The sequence below is a fragment of the Rhinolophus ferrumequinum genome, chromosome 9, assembly GCF_004115265.2.
Source record: "Rhinolophus ferrumequinum isolate MPI-CBG mRhiFer1 chromosome 9, mRhiFer1_v1.p, whole genome shotgun sequence".
In the NCBI taxonomy this organism is placed as follows: Eukaryota; Metazoa; Chordata; class Mammalia; order Chiroptera; family Rhinolophidae; genus Rhinolophus; species Rhinolophus ferrumequinum.
The window spans coordinates 47,356,765-47,377,412 of record NC_046292.1 but is presented as its reverse complement, the minus strand read 5'-3'; the positions used below and the strand labels follow the sequence as shown (position 1 = coordinate 47,377,412).

At 35.7% G+C, this 20,648-nt stretch overlaps 1 protein-coding gene across 2 annotated transcripts in view; it reads right to left on the bottom strand.

Moving 5' to 3' along the window:
* The window catches only part of CACHD1 (cache domain containing 1), a 208,539-nt gene that overhangs the window by 112,873 nt on the left and 75,018 nt on the right, over positions 1-20,648 (bottom strand). For both annotated transcript variants that reach the window (XM_033115363.1, XM_033115364.1), the window contains exon 2: positions 15,943-16,005. In XM_033115363.1, coding sequence (XP_032971254.1) covers positions 15,943-16,005 — 63 coding nt within the window. The remainder of the gene's footprint in view (positions 1-15,942; positions 16,006-20,648) is intronic.

Sequence of the window (20,648 nt, the reverse complement as noted above, 5' to 3'; positions counted from 1 at the left end):
GGGAGAGGATACTGCAAATAATATACCTGATAAGGAGTTAATATCCAAAATACATAAAGAACGCATACAACTCAACTTCAAACAAACAAACAAACAAACAAATAAACTGATTAAAAAATGGGCACAGAATCTGAATAGACATTTCTCCAAAGAAGACATACAGCTGGCCAACAGACACATGAAAAGGTGCTCAACATCATTAATCATCAGGGAAATGCAAATCGAAACCACAATGAGACATCACTTCACAACTGTCAGAATGGCTACCATCAAAATGAAAACAAATAACAAGTGTTGGCAATGTGAAGAAAAGGGAACCCTGTGCACTGTTGGTGGGATTGTAAACTAGTGCAGCCACTACGGAAAGCAGTATGGAGATCCTTCAAAAACTTAGAAATAGAACTACCATATGACCCAGCAATTCTATTTCTGGATATTTATCCAAAGAAAACAAAAACAATGATTTAAAAAGATATATACACCCCTATGTTCATCGCAGCATTGTTTACAATAGCCAAGATATGGAAGCAACCTAGGGGTCCATTGATAGATTAATGGATAAAAAAGATGTGGGGTGTGTGTGTATGTGTGTGTGGTGTGTGTGGTGTGTGTGTGTGTATTACTCAGCCATAAAAACAAAAAATCTTGCCTAGAAAGTACGTTAACTGATAAACCTAGATAATATTATGTTAACTGAAATAAGTCAGACAAAGCCAAATACCATATGACTTCACTTATATGTGGAGTCTAAAAAACAAACAACAAAACAGAAACAAACTCATAGATACAGAGATCAAACTGATAGTTGCCAGAGGGGAAGCAGGTGGGGGGTGGGCAGAAAAGGGACAGGGGATGAAGAAGTACAAATTTCCAGTTATAAAGTAAGTCACAGGGTTGTAATGTACAGCATAGGGAATAGAGTCAATTATATCATAATAACTATGGATGGTGACAGATGGTTTATTGTGGTGACCACTTCATAAGGTATATGAATGCGGAATCATTGTATTTCACACCTGAAACTAATATGCTATTGTATTATATGTTGACTATAATTAAAAATAAATTTAAAAATATTTTAAATGAAGGCATCTGAGCCTTCTAACTTTTTAAAAAAAATAACAGTTTTAGGAAATTACTTAATATATTTGAGCCTCAACTGCCTCAGCAATAAAACAAGGAGAGGAATTTGATTTATATCACAGGGTTGTGGTCAAAATTGAATAGGTTAACTCCCACGAAGCAGTATTTGTAAATTAACATGAACTATTGTCGAATAAACAATTTTTTACAAAAAAACAACACAATCTAGGTACACACTAGTTCTTGTACCCACCCTCCATTTCTAAAATTTTAGAAAAACACACATAATTTGAACATAACAAAAGCATCACCACACTAAGTGGGATCCACTGCCTGTTTAGACCACCATTCTGCTGCTCCTAAATGCCCAAGGAGGGCATTTCTGTGCTTCAGGGCATTACCCGCAAGAGATTATCAAGATATACCAGGTGCCAAAAACATGTACGCACATTTTAAGAAAGGGAAAAACCATGAAAACTGTACTACTCAATATGTACCAAAAACAAAAGATGAATACAAGTCACGTTTGCCTTCTGCAGTTACAAGAGGTGCTCAAAGTGGTTACCATCAGCGTCCAGACACTTCTGATTACGGCGAACTCGGCGAACTATTGCTCGAGCTTAAATAACATCTCTTAAAAAGTGTATACATTTTTTTGGCACCCCCGGTAGATGAACACATGTCATCCGTGATTAACCTGTGTCTTTAGGATAAGCTCTTTGTTTTTCTTCTGACAATGCCAAGTCCATAGTAATTCCTCAACTAACGTTTGCTGACTTCGTCAACTGCCGATCACTTACCTGAGGTATTAGGGAACCGAATTTTTATTTTTGGAATAAGTGACAAATGCCAAAAATTTTCTCTCTGCTATAAAAACATTGATTTAATATTTTCTTACGCCTTCCAAAGTTTAAGGAGTATCCTCTAAACACAATATTTTTGCATTTCTTTTAAGACGAATTCAAAGTCAACGTTGCATGATTTTTTTTGGAAAGCATCCTGAGGTAGTATAATAGTTTATAAATCTTTCCTTTTTTAAAGTGATGCACAATTTTTAAAAAAGACATCTCATACTAAACTCTGATATATTAATTAAGTGAGGTGAATTGCTGGAGAAGAGAATAAGGAGAAAAAGAACAGAACCTGGTCCCTCCCTTACGTTCTGCACCAGACTCTGTAATACTCCCTCCACCCGCCCATCCAATACGTTAGGAAACAAAAGTCTGAAAATATATAGAAGAGCATTGAATCTAAATACACCTGAATTCGGGCCGGCCCGGTGGCTTAGGCGGTTGGAGCTCCGTGCTCCTAACTCAGAAGGCTGCCGGTTCCATTCCCACATGGGCCAGTGGGCTCTCAACCACAAGGCTGCCGGTTCAACTCCTCGAGTCCCGCAAGCGATGGTGGGCAGTGCCCCCTGCAACTAAAGATTGAACATGGCACCTTGAGCTGAGCTGCCACTGAGCTCCCAGACGGCTCAGTTGGTTGGAGCGCGTCCTCTCAACCACAAGGTTGCCGGTTCGACTCCTGGGCTGCGCCCCCTGCAACTAGCAACGGCAACTGGACCTGGAGCTGAGCTGCGCCCTCCACAACTAAGATTGAAAGGACAACAACTTGACTTGGAAAAAAGTCCTGGAAGCACACAGTGTTCCCCAATAAAGTCCTGTTACCCTGCCCCAATAAAATCTTTTTAAAAATAAATAAAAATAAATAAATACACCTGAATTCAAAATCAGATTCTCTAACCTCTTTGACTTTGGACAAAATATCTCTTTGTGCATAGTTTTCCTTGTCAGTAAACCTTGTAGAGCTGTTTTTCAGAATTAATTATTCATGCAGCTAATATGTACTGAGTACCTGCCATACACTACTTTAAGATACTTTTTCATGTTACTGGGAGCATGTCAAGCAATGAAACAGACAAAAATCTCTATTCACGTAGAGCCTATACTCTGTTAGAAAAGATATACAATGAAAAAATAGATACATAAGTCCTACCTGATCAATTATAAGGAGATTTTTAAAAGCAGAGAAGGAGGTGAGAAGGAGGTAAGAAGTAAAGAGAAGTAAAATTAATAAAATTTATAAATGGGTGTTCAAAGAGGGCTTCACTGAGAAGTAACGTTGAGCCAAGACTAAAAGGATATAAGAAGGGAACAAGCATGCGGCTAAAAGAGAAAAGATTTAGGGACCGTTCTTAATTAATATACATTCAATAAATGATGCTGATTATTATTGTAGCCAATACAATATAAAGAAAAAAAGAGGCACAAAAGTAGGATTAAAAATTTTGTCTTGGCCACTTTAGCACTCCTGTAAGGTCTTATCCACTTATAATGATCTCTCTGGGATACAGTTGTCTCATATGGAAAATGGATTAATACCTGTACTTTTTACAATGACATGAAGAGGATAAAATGAGAAAATATACAGGGAAACACTAAGAAAATCGATAAAGAATCACATAAATATGACAAATGTCACATCCCCTCTTATGCTATCTTTCCAAAATGACAGATCACCATCCCATCATATTAACAAGGCATTCTAAGATTTGATAGATCGTGTAGGAAGAGGATTTTCTAAGATAAAAAGTAACTTCTCCTCTGGGGAGTCAGACTAAGAACAATAAGAGATGAAACAGACCTAGATAGATTTCCAATCAAGGAAACCTAAACACAAACCAGCCAAACTTGCTGGGGCTCTGGTTTGAGAGAACAGTCATCTGTTTGCTCTGATCCTTGGTTGATTCATTACAAATTCGCCATCTGGGCAGCTTCAATACCTCTCAACCTTTCTTTTGCCTTCCTACAGATTTAGTGTCTTTTATTTACCCATTCAACAAACATTTAATGAACACTTACAATAAACACAGAACCAAGTGCAGATTTGGGTAAGGGGGTAAACTAAACCAGGATTCAACCTAAAGAAATCCCCTGGGGGACAGAGGGGGGAAAGGTTGGGGGCAAAGAAAGAATGGAATCCTTCCACACCACCTCCGAGATTCCTCTAGTCTGGACAAGTCTGAGCCTTGAACATATTCACTAGGTAATTGTAAACAAAATGAGAGCCTTCAGGCTACCACCACACTAGATTATACTTGGCAAGGTAACCCAAAAACAAATCCAGGTACTGAAACTATGAATACTGAGAGGCAAGAGTTATCTGCAGTCATTTTTTTCAACAAATATTTACTAAATGCCTACCTAGTACCAGGCACGGAAGGCAGAATTCAAAAACAAAATTCTAAGTGCTCAGCCACTCCACACCTCCTCTTCTTGTCTAACCATTGTCCCTTTTCTGCCTGTGGTCCACTGCACAGTTCAACAACATTAACTAAACTTTCCTACAGCAGAAAGTTTCTAGGAGTAGAAATACAGAAGTAATGCAGATGCAGAGTCAATATAAATCCCATGTCCAGTCTCACAGTTCTCAATTAGCATGGCTTCTATTTAAAAGTCCCACTAGTCCCTTCCAGGGTCTTTCTATGATCATTCTCTTGGAAATTCTCCTTCTAAAAAGTTTACAGATCTTTCCTTCTAGGTGTTACTTACCTGAGAGGATTAAATAACAGACTAACAATGGACTCCTCTAACTAGCGTACCCTTATAGTTATACTGTACCACCCTTTTGTATTCTGAAAGTTATACACAAAATAGTAAAAGCCTGCTCTGTGCCAACCACAAAATCTTTTAAACAATCTTGCAAAATGGACTATATTCACATTTTATAGATAAAATTGATGTAGATACTGGGTTAAGTATCATGACAAGAGTCAATAAACAGTTTTTCAAATCAAAGATGAAGCTCTTTCATTCTCCATCCCAAGCTACAGGGGACTGTCCAAAAAAGAATGGAGCGAAGTTTCCTAACCTTTCTGGCCTTGTACCCATGGCCCCAGAGTTTGCTTTCAGCTTTACAATTCTAAAACATCATGATAGTTAGGAATGAGTCTTTACATTTTAGCACGTAAAGTGCCATCTCTCTAAAACTGATTCTCTATTCATAATCTCTTTGAAGAAAGAGCTATTTGATGTTTGGAGGCCACAGGAAATTGTTCTGCTACAGAGTATTTTTCTTCTCCTATGAATAAAGGGATATGATTTTGTACAAGATCTATAGCTTGCTTTTCAGATGGGTCCTCATCCATTGCTTTGAACTGGTCCAAATTCCTCATGACCAGGGCATCAAATTCATACTCAGATAAAAGAATAATTTGGAGTATTAACAACTAATAAGCATCAATTTCTTATAAAACCACTATGCTTCTCCTTGACTGTGTTCTAGTTAAGTGGTATTTGGTGAGATGAAACATTCAACTTTAACTCTTTCAAGGAGAATTGTCAGTATCAACAATTTATAAAAACAAGAAAAACTAGACTTCTACCAGAATGTATTTTAAATGCCAGAGTGTTTTGAAACACCTTTGGGTGCATAAAAATTCTTAGATCCCTAAATTATACCTGTGTGGGGTAAACTACATCTAAATAAACAACTGAGCTGAGGTTTGACCTACTGGTGCAGATACAAATTAGCAGTTTGTGTCTAATCAACTTAACTGCCTACTAAAACAAACAAAATGATCAACACTCCTCACAGGGATATAATGGAATCCAGAGATTTTCAGAATCTCCAAATTTTTTCACATAAAAGGAAAAGCAAAGAGTTACCAATTCTCAAGAGAAAAGATAATCAACTTCAAACATTTGCAGATGTTGGAATTAGCAGACAGCTATTATAACTATGACAAGGATACAACAGAAAATATGGTTGCAATGAATGAAAGAGAAAAAAATCTCAGTAGAGAAAAATAGAATCTCTTAAAAAGAAACAAATGGAAATCCTAGAGCTTAAAAATACAATATCAGAAAATTTAAAAATATACTGGGAAAGGTCAACAGCAGAATGGAGATAATAGGAGTGAAATTAAATATATATCAATAAAAATGATCTAATCTGAAGGTTAGAGTGGGGAAAAATTAAAAGAATGAGAGGAAAAGGCATCATCTCAGCAACTTGTAGGAAAAAATAAAAATATCTAGCATATTTATAATTTGAGTCCCAGAAGGAGAGCAGAGAATGAGGTAGGAAAAATATTTGAAGAAATAATGGTCACTAAAGTTCCCAAGTTTGATGAAAGACATAATTTGCAGATTCAGAAGGCTCAACAAACACCAACCAGGATAAATATGAAAACTCCTATGTCTAGGCAGTCATAATCAAATTGCCGACAACCAAAGATAAGGAGAAAAATCTTGAAAGCTGTCAAGGAGCAGTGATGAGGTGATGAGACGGCATACGAAGTACAAACAACTTAACCCCTCATCAACAACTATAAAGTCCAGTACACAGCGAAACATCATTAAAGTATTAAAAAATAAAAAAACCAAAAATAAAACATGTCAATTCAGAATTCAGTATCAAGCAAAAACATCTTTTAAGAGAAAAGTGAAATAAATCAGACAGAGAAAGACAAATATCGTATGATCTCACTTATATGGGGAACCTAAATAGCAAAATAATTGAACAAACAAATCAGAAACAAATTCACAGATATAGAGAACAAATTGATGGTTGCCAGCTGGGAGGGGATTTGGGAGGCTGGGTTGAAAAAGTGAAGGGATTAAAAAAAATTGGTTTTTAAAGAGAAAAGACAAAATAGAGACATTTTCTGAGTAATATATCATGAAAAGCAAACAGAGTTTGTCACCAGGAAATCTGCATTGCTAGTAAACATTAAAGGGAGTCTTCAGACTCAATATCAGTTGATAGCTTTAGAAAGAAATGAAGAACACTGGAAATGGTAAATACATAGGATTCATTTTTCTTTTAATTAATTTATTAAATTCATGACAATTTAAAGCAAAAGCAATAGCACTCTTGAGCAGTTTGTAATATTTATAGATATAATAGATATAATAACTCTAGCAAAAAGAATAGTCATGGGAAAATGGACCTATAAGGTTGTGCAGGTTCTCTATTTTCCATAAAGTGACAAAATATTAACTCTAAATAGATTGGAATAAGTTAAGGGTGCATATTGTAATTTCTACAGAATACAGCTAAAAATAAAATATATTGAAATAAAATTAAAAAAAAATTAAAAAACCCAAAAGAGGGTAGGGAAGAAGGAACTAAAAAACTAAAAACAGAAGACAAAATGGAAAACAATAAAATGGTTGACCCAAATCCAACAAACTCAATATTAATTGACTAAATAATCCTAATTAAAAGATAGAAATTGTCAGAATAACTAAAGAAAAGTCTCAACTACATTCTAGCTACAAGAGACACTTTTTTTTTAAGCAATAGAGAAATTGAAAGTAAATGCTTATAAAAGATACACCATGAAAATAGTAGGCACAAAGGCTGGAGTGACTATATTAATATCAAGTAAAATAGATTTCAAAGAAAGCATTATCATCAGAGATTTAAAAAAATTACGTTTCATAATTTCACAAGTAAACTCATCAGGAAGACCTAACAATTTTAAATGTGTACCTGCCCAACAATTAAGCCTCAAAATACACAAGATAAAACTGGACAGAACTAAAGGGAAAATGGAATTAGATGACAAGATAAAAATCAGACCCAAAATAAGTGATCTGAACTATCCACCAGCTTAACCTACTAGATATATAAAGAACACGACAACTGATAACTACATAACATACATTCTTTTCAAGATTTGCACGGTATAGTCACCAAGATGGATCATATTCTGGGTCATAAAACCCACGTGTTCATAAATTAAGAAAGGATTTAAATCATATAGAGTATATTTTCTGACTACAATGGAATTAAATAAGAAATCAGTAGTAATGAGATATTTAAGAAAACTTCACGTTTTGGAAATTGGACAACATACTTCAATGTAATCCACAGGTCAAAGAAGAAATTAGAAAACATTTAAAAACTAAATGATAACAAAAATATATGATATCAAATTCTGTGGGATGTAACTAAAGCAGCGCTTAGAAGAAAGTTTACAGCTTTAAATACTTGTATTTTGGGGGGAAAAGTATAAAACTCAATAACCTAAAATTCCAATCCAAGAAGAAAACAGTGCAAAATTAACCTAAAATGCAAGAAAATAATAAAGAACATAAATCAATGAAATAAAAAAAAAATAAGAGAACATTAAGGAAGTCAAGTTCAAGTTTAAAAAATTTGTTATCACTTTATTGCCAGGTGGGTACTGTTGAATAATTATAATGTACACCTGAAACTAATATTGCATGTTAGCTATATTTTAATAAAAATCTCTAAAAAAATACAGAAAAAAAATGTGCTATCACCAATTTGTTTTCCCATTCATTCTCTCTGTTATTCTCTGTCAGTCTAGTTTATCCATTTTATTGACTTTTTTCCCTCAAAGAACCAGCATTTCGTTACATTGATTTTTCTCTATTGTTCTTCTGGCTGAGAGATATCAAAAAGGATAATAAAATATTATGAGCACTTTTCTTCCAACAAATTTGACAACTTAGATGAAAAGGACAAATTTCTTGAAAAAGATCAACTTACCAAAATTAACACAAGATGAAACAGAAAATCTGAAAAAAAGAATTTTTAAAAAGAAAACCAAACACTCCACCGTCCACACACACACATAAAATCCCCAAACCCATAACTATTCAAGAAATTGGATGATCAAAAACCTGCCAACAAGGAAAACTCAAGGTCCAAATGGGGCTCTACTGAATTCTACAAACATCTAAAGAAGGAATAACACGAACCTTATACTCCTTCAGAAAGTGAAACAGTGGGGAATATTTCCAAACTAGTTTTATAAAGCCAATACTAAAACCAAAAGATGAGGAGCGATAAGAAGAAAAGTAGAAGAAGGTAAAGGAAAATCCAGAGTTTAGGGCTCAAGGAGGGCTGCAATTTTCAATATGGTGGTCACTTCTTTCAGAAGGTAGTGTTTGAGGAAAGCCTTGAAGGAGGTGAGGGCCCATGGGGCTTTATGTCAGAATAGTGCCAATGCAAAAGCCGTACGGCAGGAGTGTGCCAAGAAACAGCAAGGAGGCAAGTGTGGGAACCTTCAGACCCAAGTCAGGAAAGTTCATCAAAGAAGATAGAAGGGATCAACTATTTGTTACTAATGTTAACCAAATACAATATGGATCCCTGGGATGTACCGAAGTGGAGGTCACTATTGACCTTGAAGAGAGCAGTTGTGTGGGACTGGTAGGGCTGGAGAAGGTTTTAGAGAGAATGGGAGAACTGATGGATATGATCCTGAAGAGATACAAATGGAGACCATAGAAGAAAGGGGGACAACTGCTAGAAGGAATGCCCTTGGCCCAATGTCAGGTACCTCTCATATTAAGTAGTTCTCTTACCAATTCTCCCATTTCAAAAGAATTCTGATGTCTTCTAAAATTAGCTGCTGCCTACAATCAATAGTTTATGAAATACTGCATTAATTATAAAAATATGCTTGCTATTTCTTTGAATAAAAATTACTAGAGCAATTACTAGAGCATTTGAGAAAAAGTTACAGCAAACTCGTAAAAGAATATGTCCCGGATGATGGGTTCCTTTAGGGATCCAACCAAGTGCCCCAAGAGGCTCTTTCTCCTTTTGTTTTTTCTCCACTGCTTTGTGTTTTATGGACTATGTTTTGCTATCTTCTGGGGCTCTTGATCAAAAATTTATTTTTCTTGATTCAGGTTCAATTTTATGTAATGCTCTTATATACTCACACAACTTAATTCATAAAGAAAATGGAGTCTATAGGAGGTGTTCCACACAAGAATGTGTGCGTGGGATTTTTATTTTCCTGAGGCTGTTGCCATAATATTTTTGGCAGTGAAACTACATATACAGAACTAATTAAAGATTTGAAAAACACATTGTTAGGCAATTTAGAACCACACTCTGAAGGTTAATTTAAAAGAAATAATGAGAAAAGGCAAAGTCTATACCATAGAGAGTTTTGTGGTGAGAGTCAAGAATCACTAAATGTTTTTTATTAGTTTTAATTACTTTGCTCTGCTAACCAGAAGATATTAACAACACGTTAGATTTAACGCCAAGTTGTATAGTATGCACAAGTCAGATCCAACTCTCAATAAGATTTGATTAGTAAGGAGGAGGGCAGGAACCCATGGGACTCTAATTTTCATTACCCCAAAGGAGAAATGACAGATAGAAAACTCAAGCCAGGATCCCAGATACTACAAAATACACAAACACATGCATAAAGAAGTAGTTCCTTTTCAACTAAAGATTGTGAGCTCAAATTAAGAGCACATAGATCAATAAATCTACTTTGAATAACTAGTCTGTTTTTTGGCTTATCAAACAAATCTTATAAGCCGGTGTGATTGTTATATTGTTAAGAGGCTAGTGTTCAGAATGAAAATCAGAAACTATTGTTAAGGGACTGAGTCCCTAAGCAAGAGGAGAGCCAGAAACCTGGGGGGAAAGTGCCTGCTTTCACTATGAGAATGTGGGCATAATGGAGCCCTTGAGCTTCCCCTTTGATGGTAACACAGGACACTGGGCATAGAAGAGAAACCTCAGGGCTTGACCAAGATGGGAAATCTGACAGGAAACACTGTCAGTATAAAACTGTAACCCAAAGAGCTCAGTGTAACGGGGAAAGGCAGAGCGGACAGCTAGGTAACTAGAAAGACTCTAAAGATATTTGGAAATTTTAAAACATACTTCTAAGTAACTAACAGATCAAAGAAGAAATGAATCAAAATTGGAATATACCTAAACAATAAACATAATACATACATATCATGACTGGCCACGATTCCCATACTTTTCTGGAGGCCAGTGTAGCAAGACACAGAAATGGAAGAAAAGGTATAAGAATTAGAAAGAGACTCAAAACTGTCTTCCTTACATATATGGTTATGTATACAGAAAAGCCAAAGGAATCTACAGGTAGATTATTAGAATATGATAGTGTAAGAAGGTAAACTAGATATAAAATACATAAAACTCAAATTGCAACAGTTAGAAAAATATAATTTTTGAAGATATAATATAAAAATCTCTAGGAATAAATCCCACATGTATGGATATTCGATATGTTCACAAATTACAAAACTATGCTAAAAAAACATTGTAGAATTAATTACTAAGAGATATACGATGTTAGTAAAGCTATTCTCGACATACTGATCTGTAAATTCGTTGCGATGCCAAATAAAATCCCAATAGGATTTTCTTTCAAAATTGTACAAGCTGATTCTAAAATTCCTATGTAAGAGCAACTGGTCAAAAGTTCTTATGTAACAGCAAAGAGCTACAGATGTTCTCAAGAAAAATAAATGAAGGGATGTTGTTACCCTACCAGATATGATACTGACACAATGATAGATAAATTCACCAACAGAATCAAATCAAACTCGCACATACATGGAAACTTGACTAATGACAGAAAGCACACTGAAAACAGATGGGGGAAAAAGACAAATTGTTCAATAGATAGTGCTAGAATATTTGGAAATACATATGGGGAGAAAAAAGAAATTAGGTACCTACTTCACATCCAACACTAACATCAATTTCAGGTGGATAAAAGTCTTCAATAAAAAAGGCAAAAGTTTTAGAAGACAATATAGGAGAACACGTTTTATCATTGGGGTAGAAAATAATTTCTTTAATAGACCATAAAAAGCAGAAAACAAAAAGGAAAAGATTGACTCATAAAAAACTGACTTAATTAAAATTAAAACTTCAATCTTTTAAAAGGTATCAGGAAGAAAATAAAAAGAAAAGCCACAAATTGGGAGAATACATTTATGAAACATAAATCTGCAAGGGAATCTAATGTGGGAACCACTGGCCACGTGTGGCTATTTTAATTAAAACTGAAATAAAATGTAAAATTTAATTACTCAGGGCTCTAGCCACGTTTCAGGTGCTCAGTAGCCACATGCTGCAGGTGGCTACTCAGTTAGCCCCGATACAGAATATCTCCATCATCATAGAACGTTTGCTTGGACAGCACTGATCTAGAACATGGATAGAACCTTTAAACTTCGAAAATAAACTGGCAACCCAGTTTCTAAAAATGGACAAAGGACATTAGCAGACATTTGAGAGAACGACAAAAAAACCCCACAAAAATGTATCATAAACATGTAAAAAAGTCATTTCAACCTCATTACTAATCAGAGTAAAACAAATTAAATTCATTAGATACCATTTTGGAGACCCCTAATTGACAAAAGATCAAAAATCAGTAATACCACATATGGAAGAGGATACAGATCAGCAAATTTCTAATATACTGTCTGCAGCAAATTTCTAATATACTGTCTGCATGACAACCACCATGGAAGCAGTTTGGCATTGTAAGGTGGGGCTGAACACGCTGGCACTCAGCAATTCTACTCTCAAGAAGGGATTCTCCATCTGAATTCCTTCTCCCCACCCTCCCACCCTAGGGCATTTGGAAATTATACACACACACACACCACCACCACCACCACCACCACCACCACCACCACCATTTAACTGGCAGAGGCCAAGGATATCAATGTTCCTTTGAGGAATAGAATTACTTCATCTAAACTGTGTACCAGGAGATATACGCAAAAATAAAAAAACTAAACACTAGAAACAACTTAAACATCACCACCAAAAAAATGGATAAATTGCATTTAATGGAATACCACAGAATTGAAAATAAACACACTTCAGCTATAGATCTCAACATAGGTGATTCTAAGGAACATAACGCTGAATGAAAGTGGGAAGATATATGAATACAAACAATATACTTATAATTTATATAAAGAACAAAAAGAAACTAATTTGGGGATAAATATATGTATAAAACAAATCAACAACACATACATACACAAAAGGTAAAAATATCAGGGTAGGGTTATCTCTGGGAGAAGGAGGGAGATATACTCTGGGAAGGTCACACAGGGCTTTCTAAGTACTAGTAATGCTTTATTTCTTTAGATGGGTAGTAGTAGGTTGAGATATTAATTTAATTTTTTACTATTTATGTATATGGTTTATATATTCTTCACGTTTGGAAAAAAGTTCACAATTTAAAAAAATCCAGCCTAATTATATATTAGCTAGAACCCTTGACCTTTCTGAAGTTGGTTAAAAAACAGTAACTCCACCTATCTTACAGAGTGGTTCTCTGAAGTTCAAAGGAAATATTATGTGTGAAAGTGTGAGTAACTATGATGGAGAGGTTTTATACAATAGGAAACGTTAGGAGGTAAGCATTTGCTAAAGATTTCATCCTGGATACTGCCCAGGATCTCAGGGTCCACAGTTCCTGGGCAGTTAGTTATTAGCCAAGTCAAGAAGGTATTAGAAGTCTCTGTTTCCTCGCTATCAAATGGGGATAAATTCTGTCCAATTCAATTCATAGGAGTATCATCACAGTGAAGTGACAGCAAAGTATTCAGTGCATATGCAAATATAAACTTTTAGTGTTGCTGCTGTTCTTAGAGTGACCAGAGGACTGAAAGGGAATGGAAATCATATCAAACAAAGAAGAAATTGGAGCGGCCGGTTAACTCAGTTGGTTAGAGCACGGTGCTCTTAACAAGATTGCTGGTTCGATCCCCACATAGGCCACTGTGAGCGATGCCCTCCACAACTAGACTGAAACAATTACTTGACTTTGGAGCTGATGGGTCCTGGAAAAACACACTTAAAATAAATAAAAGTTTTAAAAAAAAAAGATGACAAAATTATTTAGGGCTTGAGTATTTTTAAATTTAGGCTAAACGATAATGACATAACTATCTCCAAATACTGGACGCAAAAGAGGCCTAAAATCTATTTGTTTAGAGTTCTTTCCAGAGGGTAGACTGGAGAAAAGTTAAAAATTAAAAGTACATTCTGGTTCAATATAAGAGAGAACTTTACTATTAGAGAGAGGAAATGCAGAACAGACTATGTGGTAAATTCTCCTTCATTTGAATTATTCACATAAAGACAGAGTTTAGCAGAGACTTCTATTTTAGATGAAAACACAAAATTTTAAAGTAAACTGTTAAAATAAAAGTACATGTAATATAACTTTGTGTCAAATTGATTTTGAAAATTAGCTCACTTAATAGTCATGAGTCTACAGGTTACTTAATCATTTGGAGCTTCACTTTCCTTATTTATAATAAGGATAATATCTTCCCTTCAAGGTTATTTAGAAAAATCAATGCGATGACATATTGACATTGCCTAGCACCAGTTTTCCCTAAATGCTCAAGCAGTGGCTATAATTTTAAAAAATTACTATTGAATGCTTCCACACTTGTTCACAGCTAGATAAATAAAGCAATGATATCAGTCCAAGAAAACAAAACAGCTTGCATGTTTGAAAACAGCTGAAGGAAGAATGTGTATCTGTTACTTAAAGGAAAGCAGCAAAACTGATATCCCTGGATCAGTTTCTTTAAAATGTTATCAAGTGGCTGTGGGCCTCCCCAAAAGTTTCCTCCAACATGCTTTGTGTAGAAATCTTCCCCCGCCTCCCCCCATCCCTGGAAAACCCTTTTAAACTTCATGATCCTAAAGTACTTTCCAGTTTGCTGTAATAAAAATAAGACAGGAATTATGAAGATAAGACTTGACACACCAAACCACTTCCTGTTCATTATAATTTCAGGTCATTAGTTTTCAAAAAATAAAAGCTAAGAAAAAAAGAGTACATGCATAGTTGCTTACACCCTTTAAATTTCATGTGCAGAAACCAATAAAAAAATTTAATGTCTATAAACAGGAAATGCTGAACTTCAAAACTAAACCTCAGTCATTTATTATAAATAACTAACTTTCCTATATATAACTTCACTCCAGTGACACTTGCAAAGCTTTTTCCTCTTGTATGGCACGTCTGAAGTTCAGATCAAGTCAAGCTGTTTTCTATGAATAAAATAAGGCAGCATCCCAGAGAAGTTAAATTATTATGAGTTTTACTGTAGTTACTTTTTATTCTGTGGAAGTACTCTGCCACACTCTGGTTTTTAGCTTGGTCCTGTCTATTACTTAAATTTCCAAGCTAGCTTCAAATTACCAGCTGATGGTCACAAAGTGTAATGAAGTTGGTGGATTAGCTGAAATTAAAACCCAGAATCCTCTTTACCACCCTTCTTTTCAAGTGCAGATCAATTATTTATGTCCAAGTTCACCAACACTGTTTTACTTTAGGAAGCAGTCAATTTGAAGCCAGCTATAAATAAAGTGAATAGAATCTGGCCTCAGAACTTTTTGACCCCACAGTGCATGGACAGAAGATGGGAGGAAAAAAGCAAAGGAAGAACACAAGAGGAAGAAAAAAATTTAAAAGGACAAATGAAAACAGTATTCACTGAACTGTTTCTATACCAGAACCCTCCACATAAGGATTTCACTTATACTCAGCTAATTTGACATTATTTCATTTAATTCTCACAATCTTTTAAGGCACATATTATATTCCCTTTATTTAAGACTGGGAACTTGTAGCTCAAAAAGGTTAAATTACTTCCTGGGAGTCACAGAGGAAATAGGAAAACGAGAATTTGACCTGTGGTTTGTCTGATTCCAAAACCTGGGCACTTTTTCCTATATCAGATGAAATAATCCCTAATATTTTTAAATTTGAGTGGTTTGGGAATTTCCAAAATAACAAAAAGGAATTAAATACTATTTCCAAAGCATAATACGAATAACAGAAAACCATCCCTATATAGCTATTATTTCAACTGCCTGTAAGAACTTGAAGTGTGAAGTTGTCACTATTATGTTTAAGCTGTATATGAAATCATATACAGAGAACAGGAAACCTCACAGAGATTGCTGGGAAAGAGTAGTGAAGCCACCTCCAAAAGCAAGACAAAGACAGAAAATGTCCAGGCCTAAATAACCTCTTACCTGCTGTACTTCACTTTCTCCATTTGAGATCTTCTCAGTGTAAACAAAGGAATTGAATATCCGCTGCAACAAAAAGAAAATGAACACACATTAGGTTTTCTAAATAAGACAGCCATTTTCTATGAGTGTGTGTGAATAATTTGTTTACAACACAGAATCAAGCAGAAAAAGAAATTAATTAAAATACAGTTATTTTACACAGAGAAATTCAAACATCAGCCAAAGTCAATCACACTTACATAAGCAATACCCAGCACTTCCGTAGTGAAATAAACCAGATGTTACACTATATTTTTCATTTTCAAAAATACATTTAATTATAGATTTCCGGAGCCCATGCCATTTTATCCGACTGGTATAATCTGACAAAGTTGTGTTTCTCATTTAAATCCTGAACTCCCTGAATGCTGTAATTGTTTACAGACACCAAAATCCAATGTAATAAAACTCTTTAAAAAGGATTCTTTCCATATTCTCTCATGTCCCTGTGTCTAACCAGTACCTACCCAATATTATCCATCACCTTCGTTACCCAAGCACCCCCTCGAGAGAGTAACATAACAGGGCTTGTCAAGTATGTGTGGCCTTCAGAGGAGATCCAGTTCTTACATGCCAGGAAATATGACAGCCGTGCCAAGACATTAATCCACACTGTGACACACAGGCACACATTCTTCCACTGGTCTCTGCCTAGCTAGTATCCACTCCTCCATACGTTGCCTGCACTTAAAACATCTCTGCAGACTTAGGACTTTCCGAAACCCTGGCATTACTAAGCAATCACAAGAGATTAACATATAACAAACCAAAAAATGAGAATCCAAGATATGTATCTATTAGAGGTGCAAAAAAAAGCAGCCTCATCATTTTTCCTAAAACTTTAAAGATACCTCTGGAACTCTCCAGATGAGTAAGGAGTCAGACCTGGAGATGTCAGCCAAAACTTTCCTTTTTCCTTTCTATCCTACTGCCAAAGGTTTGTCAGCATCTGGGACAGCTTCCCAGACAGCCTAACACACCTGCAAGGTGGTGATGAGGAAGACAAGTGTTGTGCAAATGAAGAAAGATAAAGGTGCTGGGGCAGGTGGTGGGCATGAAGCAAACAAACTTGGGAAGACTTGACATGGAATGGGATGGAAATGCATTCTGGAAAATTTTAATTATTATAACTTTCCAATGTGCCACTTATTCATTCTTTCTTTGCTAAAAAAGACTCTGCGGATAGGAAAGGTACAGGTTTTCAGTAATGGTGATAATGAGAATGACATGGGCCACTATTTATTGAATGCTTACTATGGGGCAGACACTATTCTAAGCACATTACATCTATCTGCTTATTTAAGTCTCATAAAACACCTCTGAAAGGCACTATTATTATTTCCATTATACAGATGAGGAAACTGATGCATATTTTTTGAGTGCCTAATGCAATGCACACATTGTACTTCATATGCAAATGTTATCGCATCTTTATCAGAACATTACTGCAGCTTGAAAGAAAAACTAAGACCCTGGGAAGTTAAAATAACTATTCCCAAAGTCACTTGGCAAGGCTCAAATCTGAACCCCGGCTGTGTGAGTCCAGATACAGTGTTCCTAACTCTACTGTCTCATGACAATTTGCTACCTGGTGGCTTGACACATATAAAAGAACACTCCCCAAACATAATGCAGATCAACAATCCCTTACCTGGAATTCCAAATTTCAAAAGGATTTGAAAATCAAAAGTTTCATAGAACACATTTGTTAGCAAACTATGACATGACCTGAATTTATATGCTAGTAAATCTAACTTGAACTGATGGGTGTTTCTACTTAACGTGAGTATTCATTCATTTTGTTGTAGATGTATATTAATGCATCTGATTATAGGATTCTGCTCCAAATCTCACTAGGGTGTTTTAGCATCAAGGGGCGTTAGGATTCTGAATCCTGAAACAGATCTTCTTTTGGGAAAGGAGTTATGAACCTGGAGACCTCCATTCCTACAACTCTAAATTCCCCGTTTTCTGGGGAACACCTTAGATCACTGGGTTATACCACTTTTAGAGGCTGGGTCAATGTCACTGCCCCCACCTTGCCAGACCATATTTTATACTTTTATACAATTTGATTTTCTAAACCTGCTCAGTACCAAGGAAACACTTATTAAAAATCAACATAATTCATGTAGTGTCTCCAGATCTGGATGAGACAGATCTTGGTGAGTATGGTCCATTTATTTCATTTGTGGCAGTGATATTCCAGGGTTAAAAGAAAGGTGGATTCCTCAGTAGTCATAAGGAATAAATGCATATGTCGTAAGGAAGTGGTCCTGCGGCGGTTTCAGTTCCTGTTTTACTCATTTATTATCTTAACAATTATGACTAATGATTGCTCTAATACTTTATGTAGATCTGTTTATGGCTTGTGAGCATTTCTATATTCTCTATACCTAATAAATGCAGGTGGGTAAAAGAAAATTTAAAGAGCAAGAAAAAAGTTTTAGATACGAGCATAATGATTCTGTAGACTACCTATTTTATACAACCTTCTAACTCCTCCCCTAGAAGTGAAAGATGACCTGCTAATAGTTTGGGGCTATCACCGAAGCAAAAAGTTTTTTGCCCTCGCCTTCTCCTTGGTGGGAGGGGTGTCAGTGAGAGGCCAGTAACACCTAGACAAGTAACTCATGACTAAATAGGTCAGCCAGCCACGGCTGGTGCAAGATTAAAAGTTCAGACTTACGTGTGTGCAGAAGATCTCAGGGTACAGAGTGAGTTTCCACTACACTCTAGGTCAATGGACAGTAATTGTCTTTCTTAAAACGCAGGGACTGCTAAGCCCAGCTCTTAAAGGCTTACATTTAGAACTTCTGTAGTTTAAAAATTCACATAAATGATCACATTTGATCTCCACAACAGCCCTACGTGGTAGGCAAAGCAAGGATTCTGAAACCAATTTTATAGATTAAGAACTATGGCTCAAAAGTTAGAAAATGTATCACAGGTAAACCAAATATTCAAGGGCTGAGATCTGAACCCAGGTCTTGAGTTAAAAAGAGGCATTGCTTTTAGCAAAGCCATTAAGTTTATTCACTTCACCTTCTTGTTCAGAATACTCAAGAAATACTAACACATGTAGAAGAAAATGACAGTTAGGGTTTTTCTATCCATTTTATTTTAAGCAAGATATAATGTGCTGGCATACTCTTATATATATGACCAACATCAGGAGTAATTAAGAGTCCCAGACAAAGGTTTCATTTTTCATTACAGTCTATTTTGATGTGAAACTGTGAAAGGAATAGAATACAGGGTTGGGGAAGCGGGGGTTGTTTTTAATTTGAGCTAGGAATTCCAAATGACATACCTACCTGACATTTTGGTGACCACAGGGTAAAGAGTTTTTTGGTTGTTACAGGAGTTGAAAAATGGAAATGGAAAAGTTTTCCTGAAACATGAAGATGCGGAGCAACCTCAAAAGATCACATTGTTTAGTCTTCACGGATGATTTACTCACAGTAACAGGGCTAGGGAATGGGTGGGTCGGGTGGGTATCCTGCATTCTATTTCCAAGTTGTCACTTTCCCTTATCCCAGTTCCCTGGAGGACCGAAGGAATTCCAGAAATTTGAACTCTTAATTTGAACACAACCTAGAGGGAGTCTGAACTCTCCTCAGTGTACAAATCCCTTGAAGTAATGGCAAAGATATTGCCCACTACTCTCTCACGCTTGTCAAATACTAAAAGTAAAAATATGTTTTGTTGCATAGTGAAAAGTTCATTAAAATGGGTGAGGAGTTTTAAAAAGTTATTTTAACCAGAAATATTTCATGGAACCCTCTTTGTTAGCTAAATGTATTTCCACGATCAAAAGAAAACAACAATAAGATGTCTCTTATTCTTAATGCTCATGAGAACTGGGTACTCTGACCTAAAGACAAATTGACCTTTCTCTCACTAATACACACATGTTGGAAAACTGGCAGTATTTTCTAAAGTTAATTATATGCATAATCCTATGAGCCAGCAGTTCCCATCCTTGCTATACACTGAGCAAAAATGTGTTCGTGTTTATCAAAAGAAAAGCATAAGATTGTTATAGCAGCACTACTCGTAATAGCCCCAACCTGGAAAACATCCAAATGCTTATCTGCAATAGAATAGACAATTAATTTGTGGAATAGTCACACATATTCACAATGGAATATTCAGAATGGAATCTTTGGCGATGAGAATGAACACACAATTGCAACATGCATCAACATGACTCTTACAAACACAATATTGAAAGAAGCCAGATCCTAGAACACAGAATGTATGCTTCCATTTACATCAAGTTCAAAACCAGGCAAAACGAATTTGTCTGGTTAGAAGTCAGGATAGTGGCTACCCTCTGTGGGAGAGTGAACAGAATAGCACATGAAGGCTGCTTCTGGGATGCAGAAATGTTCCATTTCTTGATCTGGGTGCTGTTCCAGGGATATGTTCACTTTTGTGAGATTTCATCAAGCTATACACTTATGACTGTACACTTTTCTGTATGTATGCCATACTTCAACAAATTTACTTTAAACATACATTTTAGGCAGTCTATTTATACCCTAGTCAAATGTTTTCATATGTTTTTAAAACTATTTATGCATTTTTTTAAAAAAAGACAAGGATCTATTAACTGGGCTATGATAAATACTCAAAGAGAAATCGACACTCCAATCTGTAAT